Below are 20168 nucleotides of genomic sequence, written 5' to 3'. Positions count from 1 at the left end.
AAAAATCCTGTCAGTCATTATTATGAAATACTATCTCATAATTATGACTTAGCATCTCATAATTATGAGATAGTATCTCATTAAAATGACTTACAGGGTCTTAATTTTTTCACCACAGTTGCGGAAATGGGCTTCCACAGTTATCACTTGTTAGGCAGGTGAAAATATTTGAAACATAAAATATGTGTCTTATAATAAATACATTCTTCTAGACTAAACAAATCAACGTGTTTGATAAGGGGAAAAATAAACTCCACCTCCGACAACAGTACACACAATAATCCAATGATATATTTTAAAATATAACAGTAATTCTGCTTTAAAAATGATAATTAGGCCTCATTGCATCAGTAATAACAACACTGTAGACACCACGTTAATTACTGAGGTGTCTGTTGTAAACGTCCATCACAGTTTACAGATCAACTTCCTGCTTGAACTTTGACCTCTGAACTAAGTGTGGTTGTGCGGACACAGTTTTCCTGTTCAATAAGGGATTATTCCCAACATTGTGGATACTATTTTGAATTTGACCTCCAAATAAAATAGTTTATATAATCTATTAAGATACATTTTCATGATAATACTTGGAATCAAAGCACACAACACAAAACATTACTTACGTTTTATGGGTGTATTTCGTGGTGTTGCTAAATCTCAGTAAATGATCTAAATACGTCTTCCACATCTGGTGTTTACTGTGCACCAATGTGTGTTCAACGCCACACTCAAAGTCCCACTTGATACTCTCGCTCTCCTCCTCCTCCTCCTCCTCTTCCTCCTCTCAGCCTGTTGTCCCGTCACAGCTCACAGACTCCACCCTGCAATCCTGTTAGCGCTTATCAGAGCGTGGCTCAGGTCTAAACACGGACTCACACATCTACCTTCCCCACCGAATCAATAGCAAATTTACAGCGGCGGCTTTTCTCTCCCGAACTGAGCTCAGCTCTCCAGGGTTGGCTGGTGCCACCGGGGCCGTGGAAGTTCGGAGGGAACGACACACCTCTCACGCCAGACCCTTAAACTGGAAACACACTTTTACCGCCGACAGGCAAGAGGAAGCCAACGCTGAACGATCCGTTATGTCACAAAACAAACCCCGGGGATTTATGTAAGAACAAGAAATCTTGCGAATCAGAAACAGACGCCCCTTAACAGAATCTGCGGCTCTGTGAAGATGCACTTCCACAGAGATGCTCTGAGCTAAATGCTAAATGCTAACCTCGCCGCGTTAGCACACTCACAATAACATGCTGATTTTAACAGGTAATGTTTCGCATCTTACTTTAGCGTGTCAGCATGCTCTAATGACTAGTACATGTATACAAGTATTGGATGATGGGACTAAACCAAAAGGTAAGGGATCACCAAAGTTAATACAATTCATCTTCAAACCTGGTTGAGTCTATGGCCATGAGATATTCAGTCTGGACCACGAAGGATGACCGACAGACGTTTTCAGCCCTGACTGACTCAGACTGCGACGGACTTGGTCCAACGTTGTCAAAAGTATGAATATGTATTGGCCCAACACTCGTAATGTGTGTCTCCCCACTTACAGACCTGCAGCCTCCATTAAAGCAGTGCATTCCCTTCAGCTCGGACTAACTGGATTAGTTGCCCAACCAGATCAATACCAGTCCTCACAAATATCAGCACATCTCCTCTGGCGGAGTGTCCTTGGTGGATAAATAGGATTGGAAGGGCTGGAGATAAAAGGCCAAAATCTAATTTTGAGTAATTCCTCACAGGCGTCTCCGTCTTAGTTTCTGTGTCATTTCATCATGTTGGAGATCTGTCTCCCTTTAATGTCTTTAGTTTTAGAGGGAAAGGGGAGATTCAGCGACAGCACTTTCGAATAAAATGCAAGATCAGGAAAGCAATTCTACTGCAAAGAAAAAAAAACAATGTGTCAACAGGAAGCAGCCCCCATGTTTAATGCCGTCACACACCGTGCAAATATTTGCAGACCAGTTGCCATTTCTCCTTCTCTCACTCCATCTTGCTGCAGTCAAATGGGGTCTGCAAATACCTCTCAACATTTGCTTTGTCCAGGCAGCCGCCTCCGGGGTCTGAAAAAGTGAAGCTAATGCGGAAACTTTCTTTCTCTCCCGTGGCCAGCAGGGGGCGAGACCTCTGGCTGGAAAAAGAAGTCTGGTTATATAGAAGTCTATGAGAAAATGGCTCTACTTCTCTCTTGATTTATTCCCTCAGTAACATCGTAAACATGAGTTTATGGACTCAATATCTAGTTTGAAGTCTTCTTCAATACAGTATGATGTTCATTTAGTAAATGATGGTCCATTTAGAGTAAAATGGACGATGAAGCAGGGCTGGCATTAGGGCGTTGCTACTTTGTGATTGACAGGTCTGAGAGTTGTCCGTGTTTTTTTTACCCTTTCACAGTGTGTTTTTAGTTCAAGAAAGTTCATTGTTGTTTTGGTAACTTAATAATGTCTTATTTAGGGCTGCAACTAACGATTATTTTAATAATCGATTAATCGGTTGATTATTTTTTCGATTAATCGATGAATCGGATAAAAAAATGTTTTTATCAAAAAAGCGTTCATTTCCAACCCTTTATTCAAAAACAGAAGTGACAGTGCAAAACATCTTCAGAAAGTGCACAAACAGGTTGCTCCTTGAACATCCCTGAGCTGTTAATTAAAACAACAAAATGGACTAACACTAAAAACATACACATCTATGCTTTACATCTGCCAAATGTGAGCCCTTTTTACTGTAATTGATCCCTCCAGAGGCTGCATTTACATACCCTGCTTTATCAATATGTATGAAATACTGGACAGAGGGAAGCTGTACTGCTCCATATAGAGCGTCCTCTTCCTTAAACTCTTTCATTCTGGGTCTCTTATGACCACGACGTCACGTTGTTGGCTAAGCCCAAATACGTGATTTGCTTCATTCTACTTTGAGTAAAAAATAAAAAAAACCTGCAGCCAGATCCACCGGTGTGCCGGTTTAACGTTAACGAGTGACAGCGTGAACTGAACCAGACCGGGGGGTGACGGCATGTTTCATCACGTTACGTTTTTTTTACAAGCAAGACTGAACTGTAACGGAACATAACGGAACTTTAACGACAATACACAACCAAACACGTTAGCTAACGCGATAGCAAGCTGACTAGCTTCCATTAAAAACAAGTTTGAGGAACATGAAGACGCTGATTGGCCAAGACTCGACTTGTCAAAGATCTTCTATTTTTGAGAAGATCACAACCTCAGCTTTTCTCGCGTCTCACTCCAGTCTCAGAAACGCTGGCCGGCCAGTTGCTCTGCTCCGCTCTTTTTTTTCTTCTCCGCGACTTATTGCCCAGCGTAATAATCGCGCGACACAACGAATCGATAATGAAATTCGTTGCCAACACTTTTGATAATCGATTTTTATCGATTTTATCGATTCGTTGTTGCAGCCCTAGTCTTATTCATTGTTTGGTTGTAAGTAGCTTCACCCTCTTGTGTTCACACAAACCAAGATGGTGGCGCCCAAAATGCCAAACTCAAGACTTCAAAACGGCAGTTCACAAACCAATGGGTGACATCACTGTGTCTACGTCAACTTCTTATCTACCAGATATGGACATAACAACTAAATACTGGACTCCTGATGACGGTGCTTAACGGATAGTTAAGGGATCACCAAAGGTATAAATATCTGTATGTAACCATCCACATCCATATTTCAGTGTGGACCAAAGTGGTGGACTGACTTTGTTCCATTTCAATGGAAATTGAATCCTTTGGGGTTTTGTGCTGTTAGTCAGTGACTAAATAAGCAGTTTGACGGCATCACCTTTGAACATCAAACTAAAAAAGGAGCACAAAGATGAATTGATGTTAATAACAATAATTAGCTTTAGCCCCACTCACCACTGAAAGGTCCCACACACCTTGCACACACACACAAGGCAGGTTAAAGCAAAAGCAAAGAGTCATGTGAAAACTGTTTTCAGGAGTGCTTGTCCGTCTCTGTCTGCTTGTGTGCGTGCGTCTGTCAGCGCCAAATGTATTTTTAGAGAAACTATATCCGTGTGGTCACACCTTTAGCAGGAATATGCACACAAACACCCCCACCCCTCCCACCATGGACATACACCAAAACAATCACTCAGACGAAGAAAACATCAAATAAAAACGACTGTCATTTTTCATTTGTTGTCTCTGTCCATCTCCAAAAATCCAGCACTGCTACTCAGCGCCACTACCTCGCTGTCTATAACTCAGGCGATATATCTCCTCTCGGTCGCACACGTAAAGAAAAGACGAATGGGGAAGTGGGGAGCGAGGGTGCGTGGGGAAAAAGAGATAGATGACACACACGTATTCATGTACGCTCGTCTAGAAACCCGCTGCATTGACATTCATCCGTCTCCTTTCTTTCTGCTGTGTGTTTGTTGTGTGCGTGGGCGGGTGAAGGACACTCCACACATCTCCCTGAGAATAAAGAAGTCTTTGTAACCTCCAGTCTCTCTGGACCTGCGCTTTAAAAACACACATATCACGGGGCTTCCTATCCCCAGCGACGGGTGTACACACACACACACACACACACACACACACACACACACACACACACCAACATTGTCACTGTATAACTCCTAAAAAAATTGAAATCCTACGCCGGCTCACAAGAATCAGCAAATATCCCCGAAATGAACTGAAGTCTCGAGGGAAATCGTCTCAGATCAACAGGCAAAGGTTTAAATCGTGGAAAATGAATGCTGTGGGGAACTTGTGCAATTAAAATGTAAGAACACGAGGTGCAAAGAAAATCAGAAAGAAAGGAAAAATAGAAGATAAAGACGCAGCACTCACCATCCTCTTTGCATTCCTCGGGCGGCTTTGCCTTCTTGGCTAGCCTTGGGTCCAGCCACGATGTTGTCTTGGTGTTGTGGCTGTGAAGAGACGACAGAGAGAGAGAGAGAGAGTGAGAGGGAGTGTGATAGATGGCGAGAGAGAGGAGACTTGGCAGAAAGAGAGAAGGAGGTCGGTGGATTCTTAATTCGGCCAGAGAATCATTTCAGAGAGGAAAGATGAGACTCCCTCGTGTGCCTGCCTCTAAAAAGGTGACGAGAGAGACGGGAGGAGGAGAAGAGAGAACACAGAAAAAGCTCTTAGTTAACAAAATGGCAATCAATACTTTTAATTTGCTTACTGTCTCTCATTAGCAGGCAGAAGAGGAGGGGAGGAGAAGGGGAAGAGGAAGATAGAGGGGGTGACTGAGGGAGTAATGGAGGGGAACAGCTGTGGGCTTGGCAGATTCATCCACAGCCTCGGGCTGAGAGCTGGATCTAGATCAGTTATGAGGTGCCAGGGAAACTCGATGCATCTACACAGTTCAACTGAAGCTCTGGAGCCACAATGGCCTCCCTTCATGGTGACAGTAGGGGAGAAGGAGGGAGGGAGGGAGGGAGGACTCAAAGTGCCAACGGATCAGAAACCGAGGGGAGAAGCTGAAGGAAGTCGATCCCCACAAGAAGCGTCCGAGCATCTTTGTTCTTTTTCGAGACTTTCAAGGTCTGCACACTGTTAGCTTAACTTTGACTTTTTGTGTGTGTTGCAGTTAGCCATTAAAGACAGATCATGGGAATGCTCTAATGACAGGAATAACAATATATGCATCCAAAAAAACTGTATATAAAGCAGAGCTGAAAACTAGCTGAAAAAGCAACATCTCATATATATTACACCTTTATAAAATGTCCATGTTGCTGTTGTTTTACACAACAGGAACATGGATCAACATTAGCAATCATTCTGAGTCATGTGTCTGTCAACATGACACATGTAAGTCCAGTATTCACTCTCCTTTTCGCTCTGTTTTGGGCTCCACCAACACCGCAGGAACTTATTTCTCTCTTGAGGCGCTACAGTGGATGTTGTAATGTCTTCCCCAGCTAGATGCCACCTTTGTCTGCCTGCCTGCTGTTGTTGGAAACGACGTGTGAGCATCATCTTCAGGCCGTAACACCAACTAATGAGTGTAACGAGGCTACAAAAGCTCCATAGAGCTGTAGGGTTTAGTGCTAATTGTTTGTGAGTGTGTTACTGAGTGACTCCGTTTACGTTACAAATAGTAATTTAGTCATTGTTAATATGTAAATATATATTAGTGCAGCTTCATCAACGTTTAAACCCTCCCCACAAAAAACAGAAAGACAACCAACCCTATGCAGCATAACAGTGAGGATTAAGAGTTTCAGGCTAACACGCTAATATGCTCACAATGACAATGCTATTAAGCTCACCATCTTAGTTACTGTGTTAGCATGCTAACATTTGCTAATTAGGACTAGACAAAGTATAATTGAGGCTGATGGGAAAGTCTTTAATTAACGATATTTATATACACATGCATTGTACATGTTGACTTGATGATGGGGCTACATGAAGGCATCACCAACATTATTAAAATTCATCCTGAGAGAAAAAAATCATAGTTGAGTTGAAATATGCCACCAACACTTCTGACCTAATGGTGGCGCTGCAGGCCAAAACTCTGGATATTTCCATCTGGACCAAAATAGTGCACCAACAGACGGACATTGGCATCCCTAAACGCAGATAAAAGTGGGAGATTAAGTCCCGTGCCAAATACAGAGCCAAATAAAGTGCAGTTCAAGGAAAGGTAAAGTCTGTTTGCTCTGCTTTTGATTCTGCTCCAAAGCATCGCACTCTTTTCCTTGCTCTTCCTTCCTCTCTTCTATTGCCATGCATTACTATTTATAGTATAACTATCTACTTCTACTGCATCTTTCTAGTCCTCCCACTCACCTTCTTTTCTACCGCGATCTTTACTATTTTTAATCACTTCGACGTTCTTTCCCATCTCCCTCTATTCCTCTCTTCAGCCGTCTCACTTCAAGGGCCGCAGGTAAACAAATTGATCTCGTATGGAGGCCAATCAAAGGCAAGCATCCCCTTGGCAGCTGCTATCACTTTGGCACGGCATCACATACGCCCAGACACAAAAAATAAAAACGTAAAGCTACAAATTCAGTGGGCTAACTGCATTAGTTGTGTAATGTGCTTGATGGGTGTGGGAGCATGATATTTGTCTGTTTAGGGGAGGAGACATATGGTGAATCGTCTGCATTAGCGGGGGGGAATTAAAAGCCTCTGTGGCAGACTTTTGGAAATCAAAGCTGCCTCATTTCCGAAGGCTGGTTGGTGTTGCTGCGCAGCTTCTAGCGGTTTATGATGCGTTCAAGTGCGCCGGGATTCAATCAATGCTGTGGAGAAATTTAGCCTAATGACTGCAATGATCTGTTGATGCAATAAAAAAAATACCTCTAATAGCAGAATAAAATCCTGTTATGGCTACGTGAATGGATGCTACAGAAGAACACATGTCCACATCCATGAACATATAATTCCCTGCACAGAAATACACAGCTACTCCATTACTCTTAAGTAACAGAGACTCTAGCTGTTACTTACTTACTTACTGCGGCTGTAAAAAAGCTAACAACTCCCATGAATTAGACGTAAGAGCGAACAGAGGTATTCCTAGGGACCTCTAAATCTCATTAAACCACCAGGCATTAATTATGGCCTCCGTGTGTGTGTGTGTGCACATGGGAATATACAGAAGTAAATTTACATGTTACGAGCTATAATGTAGTAACTCGGGATCAATTTAACTTTGTTGCTGCAGAATGAAATTACTAATTCATTGTGCAATCTCTGAATAACTGGAACATAAGCAAAGTTGTTCGAGAACAATCTGATGGATGTTTCTTTTACACAAAAATGCCCGTATCAATATTTATATATCAACAATGGGTCACATGAAAGGGGTTGCTTCTAGAATCAAACCCAATTCTACACTTTCCTTTACCGTAAAGGAGTATTTAAGCATCTTTTAGCTCCCTGTTTGGGTTTTAAGGCCTGAAACTGTATTTCTTTTTTGGGGATCAGTATCACCGCTTCAACAAAACAGCTCAACCTGCCCAGCTCCAAACATAGTGGAGCATTTAGACGCAGAACAGCCACATATTTACATCCGGAGTCAATGGAGATGAAACACTGAGCTAAAAGAGGAGTGATTATTTATACTTTAAAGCTGCACTAATCAATATTTAACAATGGGTCGAATGGAAAGAGCTTAGGGGCATTTCAGCATCTTTTATCTCACTGTTTTGGGTTTTCAGGCCTTAAGATTGTTTTGGTTTCACCACATCGCCCTCCAGATGCAGCAAGGGAATGAATTGGATGCTAATGCGGCTCAACCTCAACCTCAAAGACGCTAATATGTCATTGTTGTGTTTACAGCTTGTTATGCTGCTTCCAGGTGGCCATAAAAATCAATGAATGCCGCTTTAAAAGTCGCTAAGAAGATTGCCTTCCATCTGGTGAGTCTTCATTCCTTATTGCACAGAGTTTTACGAAGCACCGGAGATCAGAATATCCAGGTTTCATCAGTGATACAGTGTGGCAGGCGGTCCGGGATCAACGTTACAGTCGACGTGACCGTGACACTTACTCTATGAAGTAGACCTCTCCTTTCTCCGTGTATGCCATCTCCCAGTTGTCTGGCAGTGGCCCTAGCTCGTCGTTGTCCTCCGGTTTGGGTAGCGTCATTTTCGGGGACTGTCCGTCTTCTTTGGGCGCCTCAGGTGGGGCCTCTGCTGGGATGCTCTGCGGGGCGATGTCCCCCGAAGCGTCTGTACTCTTGTCCTCATGTTCGCTCGACTCTGAGGTGACAAGAGAGAGCAGGAATGCGTCAGAAGCGAGCTTATCGCTCAGGGAGGAGAGAGAAAGAGGGATGAGGAGAGTGAAAGACAAGAGGGGGTGAAGCGGGGACGCAGGAGGCGGGGAGAAGGAGACTGATTTAGAGTCGAGGGGGTTAGGATGCAGGCAGTAAAAAAGGAAAGAATGATTAGAGAAAGGTGAGTGAGAGGCGGTGACTCGGGGGGGAGTGAGAGAGCGGAGGTGGAGGCAGGAGAAGGAATGATGGAGGTTAACAAGACCGAAAGACGAATAAAGCTGAAGAGACAACAGAGATTGAGAGAGAAGCCGGCTGGGATGCCCTAGTTTTGAGTTGTGGCAGCGCATTCACACACAGAGAGAGGAAATGGTGGGCATGGAAAGAGACGGCAAGTGTGTGTGTGTGTGTGATTCCCAGACCGAGCGCTGCAGGAGGGAAGTGGAGAGGGGACGAATGAGAGCAGGGAATTGAGAGATAATCTATGGGAGGGAAAGAGCGAGCTAGCTATCTGCTTAGATCACAGAGCCCGCTGCGCTCTATTGATTCCCCTTCAGCTCTCCTGGTCAGCCCACACTCTGTCCATCTAGAGAGGAAGAAAAAAAAAAAACTCCTCCTGAGCCCAACGCAGCAGCCCCCACTTTAGCATCGAACACGGCTCGCCGCTCAACCCGGAGTTATCGAGCATCTCAGCGCCGCCGATAGGAATCAGTTAAAAATGTTTCCAGCGTTTTCACTCGGCTCAAAGGAGCGCGGCGAGTGTCATCTGCATCATCGGGAGTAACTGTCGATAAGAACGGGGCACTAGGCGAGCTGAGATTCTTCGATAAAGCCCCCAGGAGTCCTAAATCAAGCCTGAAGAGTCACAGTCACTGTGTGTTTACCATGAACTGTATATAATAATAGATGCAATGAAAATTTGGCGTGACAGTTGAAGGAAGTCGTCCATCTTTATATCTAGTCTAGATCAGGTGAGCAAAAACATTATACCTTCTTTTAAATAACTGGAAATCCAATTATATGCATTCGCTTTTCTGTCATTTTTAACCTTTAAATGACTTTTTCTTTCATTATTCTTGTTGGAATATTCATTAACTTTTTAACATTTATCTTTTAATTTTACATTCACAGTAAATCCCCTGCATTCCCTGCATTTGACTTACTCTCTACTTAATAAACATTACGAAAGGTGCCATATACTATACACTATATGTCTATAAAGTTGTATTACATTTACAAGAATTCAGGATAATGTTGTGCATTTAATTATTCTTTCCTTTCTTTCATACTGTAAGGCATTTTGTAAACAGTAGGAAACGTGCATTATTGTTCCATATTCATCCACAGTAAGCCTGTAATTCTATGCTTTCATTTTAAATGTCTTATTTCTTTCCTGCATTTAAATGACTTCATTCTGCATCTTTCTTTCTCTTTCTCTCTTTCTTATTATTATGTTAAGTACTTTGTACACATTTTAGAAAGAAGCCATATAAATAATGTTGTATAACCATGCTATACAGGATACATTAGCATCTACATAGATGTATTTCTCTCATAAACGAGGTATCCTACCTTGTTTGAGCTCCCCGTCGTATGAAAATCAAAATCTCATCCTCTTTTCCAAACGCTTTGACTCTCCGTTCTGTTGCGACTGTTGAGAGACTCGACTGTCCTGAGGCGACGAAACCAGCTTAGAAAGTCACAGGACCAAAGCATGGTTTTTGATTTGGAATCAGAAACATCAAACTCATAAAGCCTCTTTTATAATGGCCTTTTCATGTGATCATGGGAGTGTTTGTGTGTGTGTAAGCGTGTGGGTTTGTGTGTGTGTGTGTGCCTACTTGGATATCCAAACAAAGTTCTGACGCGTCTTATTCAGCCAGCTCTTGTTCAGACTGTTGTTGTTGTTTAAGGAAATACTAATATTATTTAGACCTTGCGATGTTTGGCCTCGTTTGTGCCGTGCTGAATGTCACTCCGGCCTATTTTCAGGATTTACAGAGAGCGCTGTGGACGGGGCCGATTCACAAGTGAGAGGAAACACACACGCAACTCCTGTTGAGTCGGAGCGCAATAGAATATATTTGCGGAGCCAATTAAAAGTGATAATCTGCCATCAGAAGAGTAAAACAAGGCCGCTGCAGACCGACCCGACCCGGGGCCTCTGCCTCCGGCGACCTCTGCTGACCCCCGCGCCTGTGGAGGTCGTGTTCGGAGGGGTGGGTGTGGGGCTGACCTGGGGTGACAGCGACGCCGTTGCCGTTGACGACGGGTCTCTCCTCCTCCTCCTCCTCGGGGGGCTCGATGCCGGCTTTCTCCATGTTGCTGACCGACTTGTTACGCTTCCTCTTGCCCTCGGAGGTGGGTCTGGCGCCCGGCAGCAGCTGGTCCGTTACATTTAGCAGCAGAGCGCTGGGCTCGGCCGGAGGCTTCGGGGTGCCGTAGAAGTTATCTGGAACAGAGAGGAGGAAGAGGAGGAAGAGGAGGAAGAGTTGTGAGGCGCCGAGGGGCGTTTCATATGCTAACTGCTTTCACGCTTTATTTTCAACCAAATGTCTGTCTCTTGGTGTTAAAGGGACAGTTCACCCCCGCAAATAGTGCTTTTGGTAGCACTTTATAATAACTACACACTATTTAGCATTAGTAAAGCGTGATTAAATGCTTTACTAAAGCTTTAAAAACCATTAGTGCATCATCTATAAGCCATTAATAATTGGTTTGCAATATATATATATTACTTCATTTACAAATGGGGAATCCATAATTTAAAAAAAGCATAATAGTCAAGCTTATTAATCAAGAATAAAACATTTATAACTGTGTTTATGAATTGCATACTAATGAGTAGCTAAAGAGTGTTAATGTTGGAATAATGCTTTATAAATGACGAGTTAAGTGTTTATTCATGCTTTACTAATGCTAAACAGTGTGTACTTATTATAAAGTGCTACTGTGCTTAAAAAAAAAAAAGTGATCTAGATTCTTTGTTGGACAGCGTGGTCATTGCCTGCATGCATTCAGCTCTAAGCACCTTTGTGCCTAAAAGCATCCTCATAAAGCTGCTAGCATGGCCTCAGACTCCTCTCGCCTTGTTCCCTTTTCTCTAAAGTGTGACGAGACAACATGTTTCCCTCAAGAGGGAACAAGGACACACACGATTGTTGACTCAACTTTGCGTTTACACATAACTGTAATAAAGGAAAACACACAGCAACAAAAGATCAATCCAAAGCAAAGAGGCCTGCAGGTCTAAAGGCAGCGAGGATGAGAGGAGTGGGAACTGTCAGGTCCGTGACACCTGTGCACCCGCTACAGGGAGGAGGGGGAGGATGAGGAAGAGGAGGGGGTCGGCGGCCTTGACAGCACGCCGACCTCCCCGCTGAAGCCAGCTGACCCGTGAACACACAAGCCGGGGGCTCGAGGATCACGTCGTGTCTTACACTGGGAGCGATACAATCTGCACAAGGCAACGCATGTTTCCCAAACAAAGACTCTTCAGTGTGCACAGCTCTGTTGTTATCAGTCACTCATCAGACCACGCACAGACGCATCTGGCATATGATTGATTAGTCGCTCTATCTCTAAGTTTCGGGCTTTGGTCAGAGCCGACTGCACCCCTTCCACTTGGCTCGGACTCAACGGCCCGTTCCAGTCTTTTACGTCGACTTTACATTTTGACTATATACTTCGTTCGCCTTCTGACAGCAGCCCTCAGTCTCCATCCGTCATTGTTAAAACCACATAACTTCTCTTTTATACTTTAAGGGTCACTGCGATGATATTACCTTTCTATGAACAATTTCCTTTAAAAAAAAAAAAAAAAGGTAGAAAAATGCTGCCAGCTAAATCTGTGGATTATGAAGAGTGCTGTAACTGTGCGACTGTTTCGGGAAAAGACATCAAAATGCTAAGCTTTTCAAATGTCATTTTTAAATGAGAACAAACAAAATTCCATTCACATCTTTTTGCATGGCTTTTGGCAGCAGAAATAGTAGCAGATAATTCAGCCTAGCAAATCAAACTGGCTTCATCCGCACAGGGGTGAATAAGGAAATTGTAGGGGGGTTTATGATGAAGTGACCCTTCGAATGAAAAGGTTATATGTTTCCCCGTGGCTTGAAGAAGGCACTCGACTCTGAGGCTTGTAAAACTTTTAAAAAGCTGAATCCTCGACTGTTATTTTTACCTTCTGAAAAAATGTGACATTTCGGAGGTTTTCACACACCAGCGGCAGGGCTTTGTGCCTGAGTCACAGCCGCTGGAGCGAGATGTCAAGTCATGTTGTCCAAAGTCTGAACGATGCTCTTTTCTTCTGAAAGATCAGACTCTCCTCCTCTCTACGCTATTTTAAAACCCGAGAGCGTGAAAGAAAGAGAAATGCGTCTTCGCAGAATCGTCCACAGTTCAGGTCGGCAGTCGTCACCCTGAACTAACCGTCTCGCTCCAGAGCGGACGTATCCAACACGGGAAGACAACGTGTGCTCACTGGGGACAAGAAGAAAAGCCAGAGAGACAAAAAAAATCATCAATTGGAAACATCAAGTTAATGTTCTGGAAAACATGAAGCCTGCAATGAAAAATGGAGGAGAGGAGCTGTGAAAAGATTACGCCGACTGCCGGGATTAGAACCCCCCGAAACGCAGACGTAAATCCTGCAGCCTTAACGTGCCGGAGAGAGGAACTAAGAGCAAGTCCAAGTGCTCCACGTGTGAACTTAAATACTTCAATGACCCTGCAGCAGCAGCAGCAGCCACACAGAGACCTGGACTTTGAAGTTTCGGTAAGAATCGCGGTCACATCAGACTTCTGGACTCTCGCTCACACGCTGATAAAACGGAGAAAAAAAAAAGAAATAGAAGTCTCAATGTGCAAAACCCCTGAAAATGATTCCAGGTGAGACGATAAGGAAGCGCCAAATCGTGATTCAAATCTCACAAAACCAAACGTTTAGAGACAAGATCATCGCATTCTGTTTGATGCTTATGTACTTATACTTCTTTTCATCAATGACGAGGATGCCAAATATGTTCAACGCGGACCCTCCTCTTTTCAGCCGACATACATCCTGTTTTAATGCGATAAACAAAAACACATTTCAATTCCAATCGTGTTGACACCACTCTCATTATTTTCAAACAGAGGGTAATGTTATTCAAATTGCCTTTGGACTCAACTTGACAGCATTTATACATTTCAAGTAATTGATATTAAAAGCTTTCATCAATTGAACCGTAACAAGACTGGCGTAGTCTTAACAAATTCAGACATTTAAAATGACCAATTTAAAAGGGTCTCAACTTTGTTGTTGCGTGTCAGTCACATTAAAGTTCCTATTGATACAAAAGCTTACGTGGTAGTATTGGACACAATAGGATGGTTTTATTGATGCAAATGTTCACCATCCTTTCTTTTTTATTCAAAACAAATAGTTTGGCCGACCCCCTGACAGAGTGCGATGGACCCCTCTTTGAGAATCACATGTTCTAGTACAGTGGTTCTCAACCTTTTTTCAATAATATGAAATAAATTGAAAAAATGTTCCCAGCCAAGTACCCTCTAACCAGCGCAAAGCTTTTTGGGTTGAAAAAAAGCTGTGCTATCAGTGTCATATAGAATATATAAAATTCAGTTTATGAACATTATGAATATTTATTAAATAATTATTTTTAAACGATTTTTTTTAATGGATGCTCATTTTAAATATTTTTTCTCATTTAAATATATATATTTTTAAATCTTATGTACCCCCTGGAGTATCTCCCCCATTTGAGAACCACTGTTCTAGTAGACCTGTTCTCCAGGAAACAACATTCCTCAGACAGAAAGGTAAAACAACGTAAACGTATGTTCCATAACATAGACCTCCAGTATATCATAATATTGCTATATAATTATCCCCCCTGCTTCTTGCTGTGTTTCTAAATTGAGAATGCTTGAGAGTAAAAACACCTCACAAAGCGCCACCTTAATTCCTCCCACAGAGAGACGAACAATGCGATGTCAGGAGTTCATTCTTTCTAAAGGACACGCGCAGCAGGAAGCCAACCTGAGAGCTTCCTGTTCGTTGCAATAACCCACCTTGAACTTTTCCTCGCGCTCCAACAAGCGAAATGATCCTTCGATGCAGCCTTTCTTTTCAATTCCACCCCTTTCTGCTTCCCTTTACACATCTAATTGGCCCTTAAATTATTAAAAAATTTATAAAAACGCCACACGGCGGCCAAGTGACCACGCAGAAGGAACTCCATCTCCGTCTCCCCCGTCCCGGTGGAAGGCGGATCCCATCGCTCAAAAGGATCTAACACTGCTTCCGGAAACCGAGCGTTAAATTGGCCATCTGCCACCTCCTCCCTCCTCATTCCTGCAGTGGAGTCAGGTGGGAGAGGAGAAAGTTAGCTACTATGTGTTGTGATGGCAGGGGTCCCTTGAGGTTTCGAGGCGGCCAGGCAGGGCGAGGGCTGCATTTATTCGAGCGGTTTAAAAAAAAAGAAAAATAATCCAAGCCTCGGGCCCGTCTGACCACCGGAGAGAGGGGATTGATAGTGTCTGTTTGTTTTGATTAGCCACTGCAGCTCAGGCTCAAGGACCGAGCCAAGAGAGAGCCAGCATGGAGGTACTGCATGCATAAGTGTGTGTGTGTGCTGGCTTCTCTTTATTCAGATATTACAGAAGACTCCTTTTAGTGTCCTACATGACTGATGACGCTCTTGTCTCCACAAAGCCAAAAAGATGGATGGGTGGAAGCGTACTCGTGGCGAGCGGACGTGGAGCGATGAGCCCGTCTCAGCATTCATTCAAACCGCCGTCACTCACACCAAGAGAGAGAGAAAGTACAAAATAAAAAATACGCCTGGGGTGCCATGGAGCAAAAAAATAAAAAAATTAGGAATATCACAAAAGAGGGTCTGGCCGCAAATCCCAAGCGTGACCCGACTGAATCCTTACCTTCATATGTTCCGCTCTCTAGCAGGGCTCCGCTTTTCTCCAATTCCATAAACCGGTCAATGGTCACGAAATTATAATCCACCCCCGGGACCTCTCCCTCCTTGGGCTGCCTGGTTGTGCCTGCAAGGAGATAAGCGGAGAGGAGTTAGAGCCGCCGGAGCTTTGAACGCCCCGTCGCCGCTGAATGAGAGGAGCCTTTAAGTAAGAGTGACTCATTCTCGAGTGTTTTTTAAAAGAGATCGGAACACGGCAGAGCAGAAACACGCTGACCCTGACCCAGCTCCATTCATTAAGTGCTCTTTATCCCCCCCACACCTTTTATTTGTGTGAGCCGTGCCATTTCAGTGGCTAAGTAAGGAGCTAAGTGATGCAATTTGTACACCGAGAGGAGAAATCAAGTCAATTTGCATGGAGCTGACAGCATGTCGAGGACTTCCCCCCCCTGACAGGAGCACCTGACTGCAACCGCGAGAAAATATGTTTTTACCCCGTAATCGCGGCGTTTTAAGTCAACTTCACCGACTCATCATCGCTCCTCCGGTTACGAAAGAAAAAGCAGTGAGTGTCAAAGTATTTACGATGTTAAACTGAGGTACAAACGACTTCCTAAATACTTCCTCGTCACCAGATGCTAATTAGACTTGTTAAAGCTGATCCCGGCTGCGATAACACGCAGGGCCTCTACCCCCGAGGTGCCGAATGGGGTTTTCCACAGCCGAGCAAGTTCACACTAAAAGAGGAGCCCGTAAAAACACACTGCGAAAGGCCCTCACCACAGCATAGTAAGTATCCATCTGCGTGTTTTAAAGTGAGCCGGGGAACAACTGGGCCACTGATCACCCCTGGTTGGCGGCGTGGGGTGGTTTGACTTTAAAAAAGGCCAACTGACATTGCTCCCCGCATCACTACACAGCGGCTGGAACAATGCCGGGCGCTGTGCAGTCACTGGGCCGGGGAGAGCCGCCACAAACCACCAAAATTACACCATTTAACATCAGCCTTTGTAGAAAAGCAGAGACTACGATCCCATTTGTAACATCCCCCAAACAAACGCTTCCAGCAGGAAGAAAATAACTAAATCCAAGCTTTTTAAAAAATTTTTTTTTTTTAAAGAAATCTAAATCTCTCAATTACTCATGTCTTATTCAAGATGTTTGTACCAACCAGATCCTGTCGAAAAACATTAAATTATGCACGTCTCAGCGGAACTAGAACGCCATGAATGAGGTTGGCTGAGAACAACGGTCATGTGACACAGAATGATGAAACCGCATCTGAACTACGGGCCTTTCTATATTCTTGGAAAAATGTTGCATGCATAGATTCCATTATTTGGAAAAGAAATTACCAAAGAAATTCAACTTTTATTTTATGATTTATGGCATTATAACTGTGTTGTACTGCACGAAAAGACATGTTTGAGTTCTCTATACGTCGAGCCAGGATTGTGCTGCTTTTTTTGTGTGCCGTCTAGTAATAAGACGCGTTGTCTGAAGGAAACAGACATGCTACCGTCACAGTGAGAGATGACATGTGATAATTATTAAAACAGGGGGAGAACACTTTTCTCTTTTCTCCGATGTGCCAGTCACAAATATACCGACCATCCCGACATCGAACAGAGGACGAAGCTCCATCATTTAGGTGGTCCGGTGTTCGAGGAAAGTTGAATCGATATTATTGGACAACAATTGTGATTGAAGACGTCTGAACTGCCTTTTTCATGAGCAGAAAGGAAAACATCTTTAATCAAGACTGGTTCAGACGTATGCTTTTCAACTTTCTCCAGACAGCATCAAACTATGTAATGATTGGAAAATGAATGCAAATGAGGTCGTTCAGACGCTCGCCAAGCCTCTGCGAAGTTGCTGATTAATTGGCCCGTAAATGCAGAAACTTGAGCCACAAAAGGGCGTTAAAATCAGCTCGTCTGATTGAGACTACCGCTGTCTGAAAAGTAACTTTCTTTCTCTACGTACGACCATCGTACGGGATAAAGTGGCACCGTGTACTCACTCTTAGACCTCCGAGCAAATTCTGTTTAACTGTCGACGACCTTCAAAGCCAAAACATCAAACTGGAACCTGCCGACTGAGTAATTTGTAAGAGCTTATAAGAGCAGCGGGGAACGCTGTCATTTGCTGGAAAAACTGTTACGTAAAAAGTACGCATGTGAATGTGTGTGTGTGTCGCACCTCCAGTGGAGAGTTTCTTGATTGTGTCTGTCTGCATGGGGGCTTGTGTAACCGTCAGATTAGCCTCCCTCGCAGGCAGAGACACTGACTGAGCAGCACACACACATTTCAAAGAGGACCTTTGATGTTGCAGAACTATATTTAGCAGCATCTTCTGCTGGGGACTTCTCTCGGATGACACTTTCTAAAAAGGAGGCAACCACAATGCCTCTCCATTTCCAGGCCTTTGTATATAGGTCATGATCCCGTGGTGCAAATCAGCAATTCTCAATAATACAGCAAACGTCTGTGAAGTGCCACAGCCATGATCTGGGATAGTTTTGAGGAAGATATACAACTGTTTACGAAAGTGGGAAACTCAAATACTAAATACTGCGTCCATCTTTTTGTCAGCGTACAGGATATCTGCTTCTCTAACGGCCTCAGATGTGGTTCTGGATTTGGGCCATTTCAGGAGCGTGGGAAGCTCACTAAAAATAAGTATTGATTTTTGTTTTTGGCACAGACATCCTGTCTGTCTGTCAGGTTGCTGTTTGGTCAGGAGACGGAAGGACACCGAGAAATAAAGAAAGACAGATGAAAAAGATGAATAATTTGTTTGTGTTTTCGCCTACACATATCCGATGTCAATGGAAATTGTTGACAGGCAAGTTGGAGAATGCTTTGTTCATATTATATACATCATAAACAGTACTTTGATGTGAACATCAGAGAATGCAAACATACCGTAGAGTCGGCAGTATCCCCTTTTAAGAAACTTAAACACAAAATGCTCTCAATGTCACGAAAACAACTTCAGTTCCTGGAAAACTTTTAAAAATGATAATCCTCAAGATTGATCTGCTCCTGATGAACTCAAATATTGCAAATATGCCCTAGCCTTTAATCATTACTTTAGCTGTAAAGGATTTCATGGCAATAGTTTGGTTTGTAGTTTGTTCTCATTGTGGCTGGAGATCACAAAGTGAATAAAAGAAGCTAGTGATTACTTTGGGGTACACTGCAATTAAAGCATGGCATAAAGCGGCAAACAGATGCGCTCCAACGCTATGAATCAATCCCTGCACTGGGACCATCACCTGCCGTGCGCCCGTAAATCCTCCTTTAAACTTGACTGCTGCCTCCGCAGAAAACGGATCACGGCAATGAATAGTGGACCGGTGAACAGGTCCTTTAGTGCAACTGTGGAGGAACTATTCATGGGAGCCGGTGCTTCTCTCGGGATGCCATTCAACACACGAGACAGGACATGAAGGCCCCAAAAAGACAGACGGGGAGGGAGCAATGCTAATGGCCCTCGAGATGGAGATAGTAGGAGTAAGAGGCAAGAACAGGTGTAATGGACGGGAGAGCTGCTGAAGTTCTAAGCGTGGGCCGAGTCTCTCGTGGCCTTCGGCCACCCTGCGTTTTTTCCAGTACGTCCTCGAAGCACGATTCAACTCCACAACCCCAAGTTCAACTCTCACTCGTGCAGCTGAGCACCACTACTGAACGCACGGGTCACCTGTAGTGATTTCATACCGAAAAGCTCCGACAGAATACATGAACACCGCTCCAAGCTGTCCCTATGTTAATACAACAACTGTATTAAATGCGTGACCTCTATGCTCGGCTTCCCATTTGCACATTTAAAAACACTGTAACCTGAGATAACTGTAGGCAATATGAAAATGCTCAACGGGGACCCAGACAATCTGTGGAAAGCGGAAACATTGGCCTCTATTTGAAACAAAGGATTTCTAGCCAGAGAATATCCGGAGGCATCCCGGAGACAGATTGTAGCCTACTGTGTATTCATGTCAAAGCATGTGTAAAGACCCCGAGGAAATGATTATACCATGAGCATTTAAACTCACCATTTCCATAAAGTAACGTAGCAGGGTGTAAAGCAATTGAAACAAACGAGAAAAATAAAATGTCTCTACTGGTTATACTAATTGTGAATGGTAGCACTTCTGGTGTAATGTCCTTTTTTTTTTAAAGAAATACAGACAGAAAGCCAGAGAGAGAGCTGGAGAATAAGTGACATAATATCATGACTAATTAGAAAGGTGCACTCAGTGGAGCGCAGATCTCCACCACTGCTGAAATGTTTGGTTGTATGAACACAACCTGCAATCAGGGCTGGGAGCACAGTGTCAGTCATCAACAGGCATAACATAGAGGTATGTTTCTGTTTAAAACCAGCAACATAACTTTTAGTTTAAACTGCAGACACAAAGTCAGTGATGACAGGCTGAGATTATACCATTAGGTTGGTCCACAGTCCTGAGTGACTAACAGCCTCGGGGCTTTTTT

General features: G+C 43.6%; 1 protein-coding gene across 1 annotated transcript in view; it reads right to left on the bottom strand.

The window, feature by feature from the left end:
• Positions 1 to 20168, bottom strand: part of magi2a (membrane associated guanylate kinase, WW and PDZ domain containing 2a) — a gene marked incomplete at its 5' end in the record, with an annotated part of 181374 nt that overhangs the window by 51750 nt on the left and 109456 nt on the right. Inside the window, 4 exons of the mRNA XM_079236290.1 lie at positions 4839 to 4918; positions 8509 to 8719; positions 10967 to 11182; positions 15676 to 15795. Coding sequence (XP_079092416.1) covers positions 4839 to 4918; positions 8509 to 8719; positions 10967 to 11182; positions 15676 to 15795 — 627 coding nt within the window. The remainder of the gene's footprint in view (positions 1 to 4838; positions 4919 to 8508; positions 8720 to 10966; positions 11183 to 15675; positions 15796 to 20168) is intronic.

Source organism: Taurulus bubalis (genome assembly GCF_910589615.1).
Source record: "Taurulus bubalis genome assembly, chromosome: 20".
Taxonomy (NCBI): Eukaryota; Metazoa; Chordata; class Actinopteri; order Perciformes; family Cottidae; genus Taurulus; species Taurulus bubalis.
The sequence above is the reverse complement of the archived record's forward strand: the minus strand, read 5'-3'. Positions and strand labels throughout refer to the sequence as shown.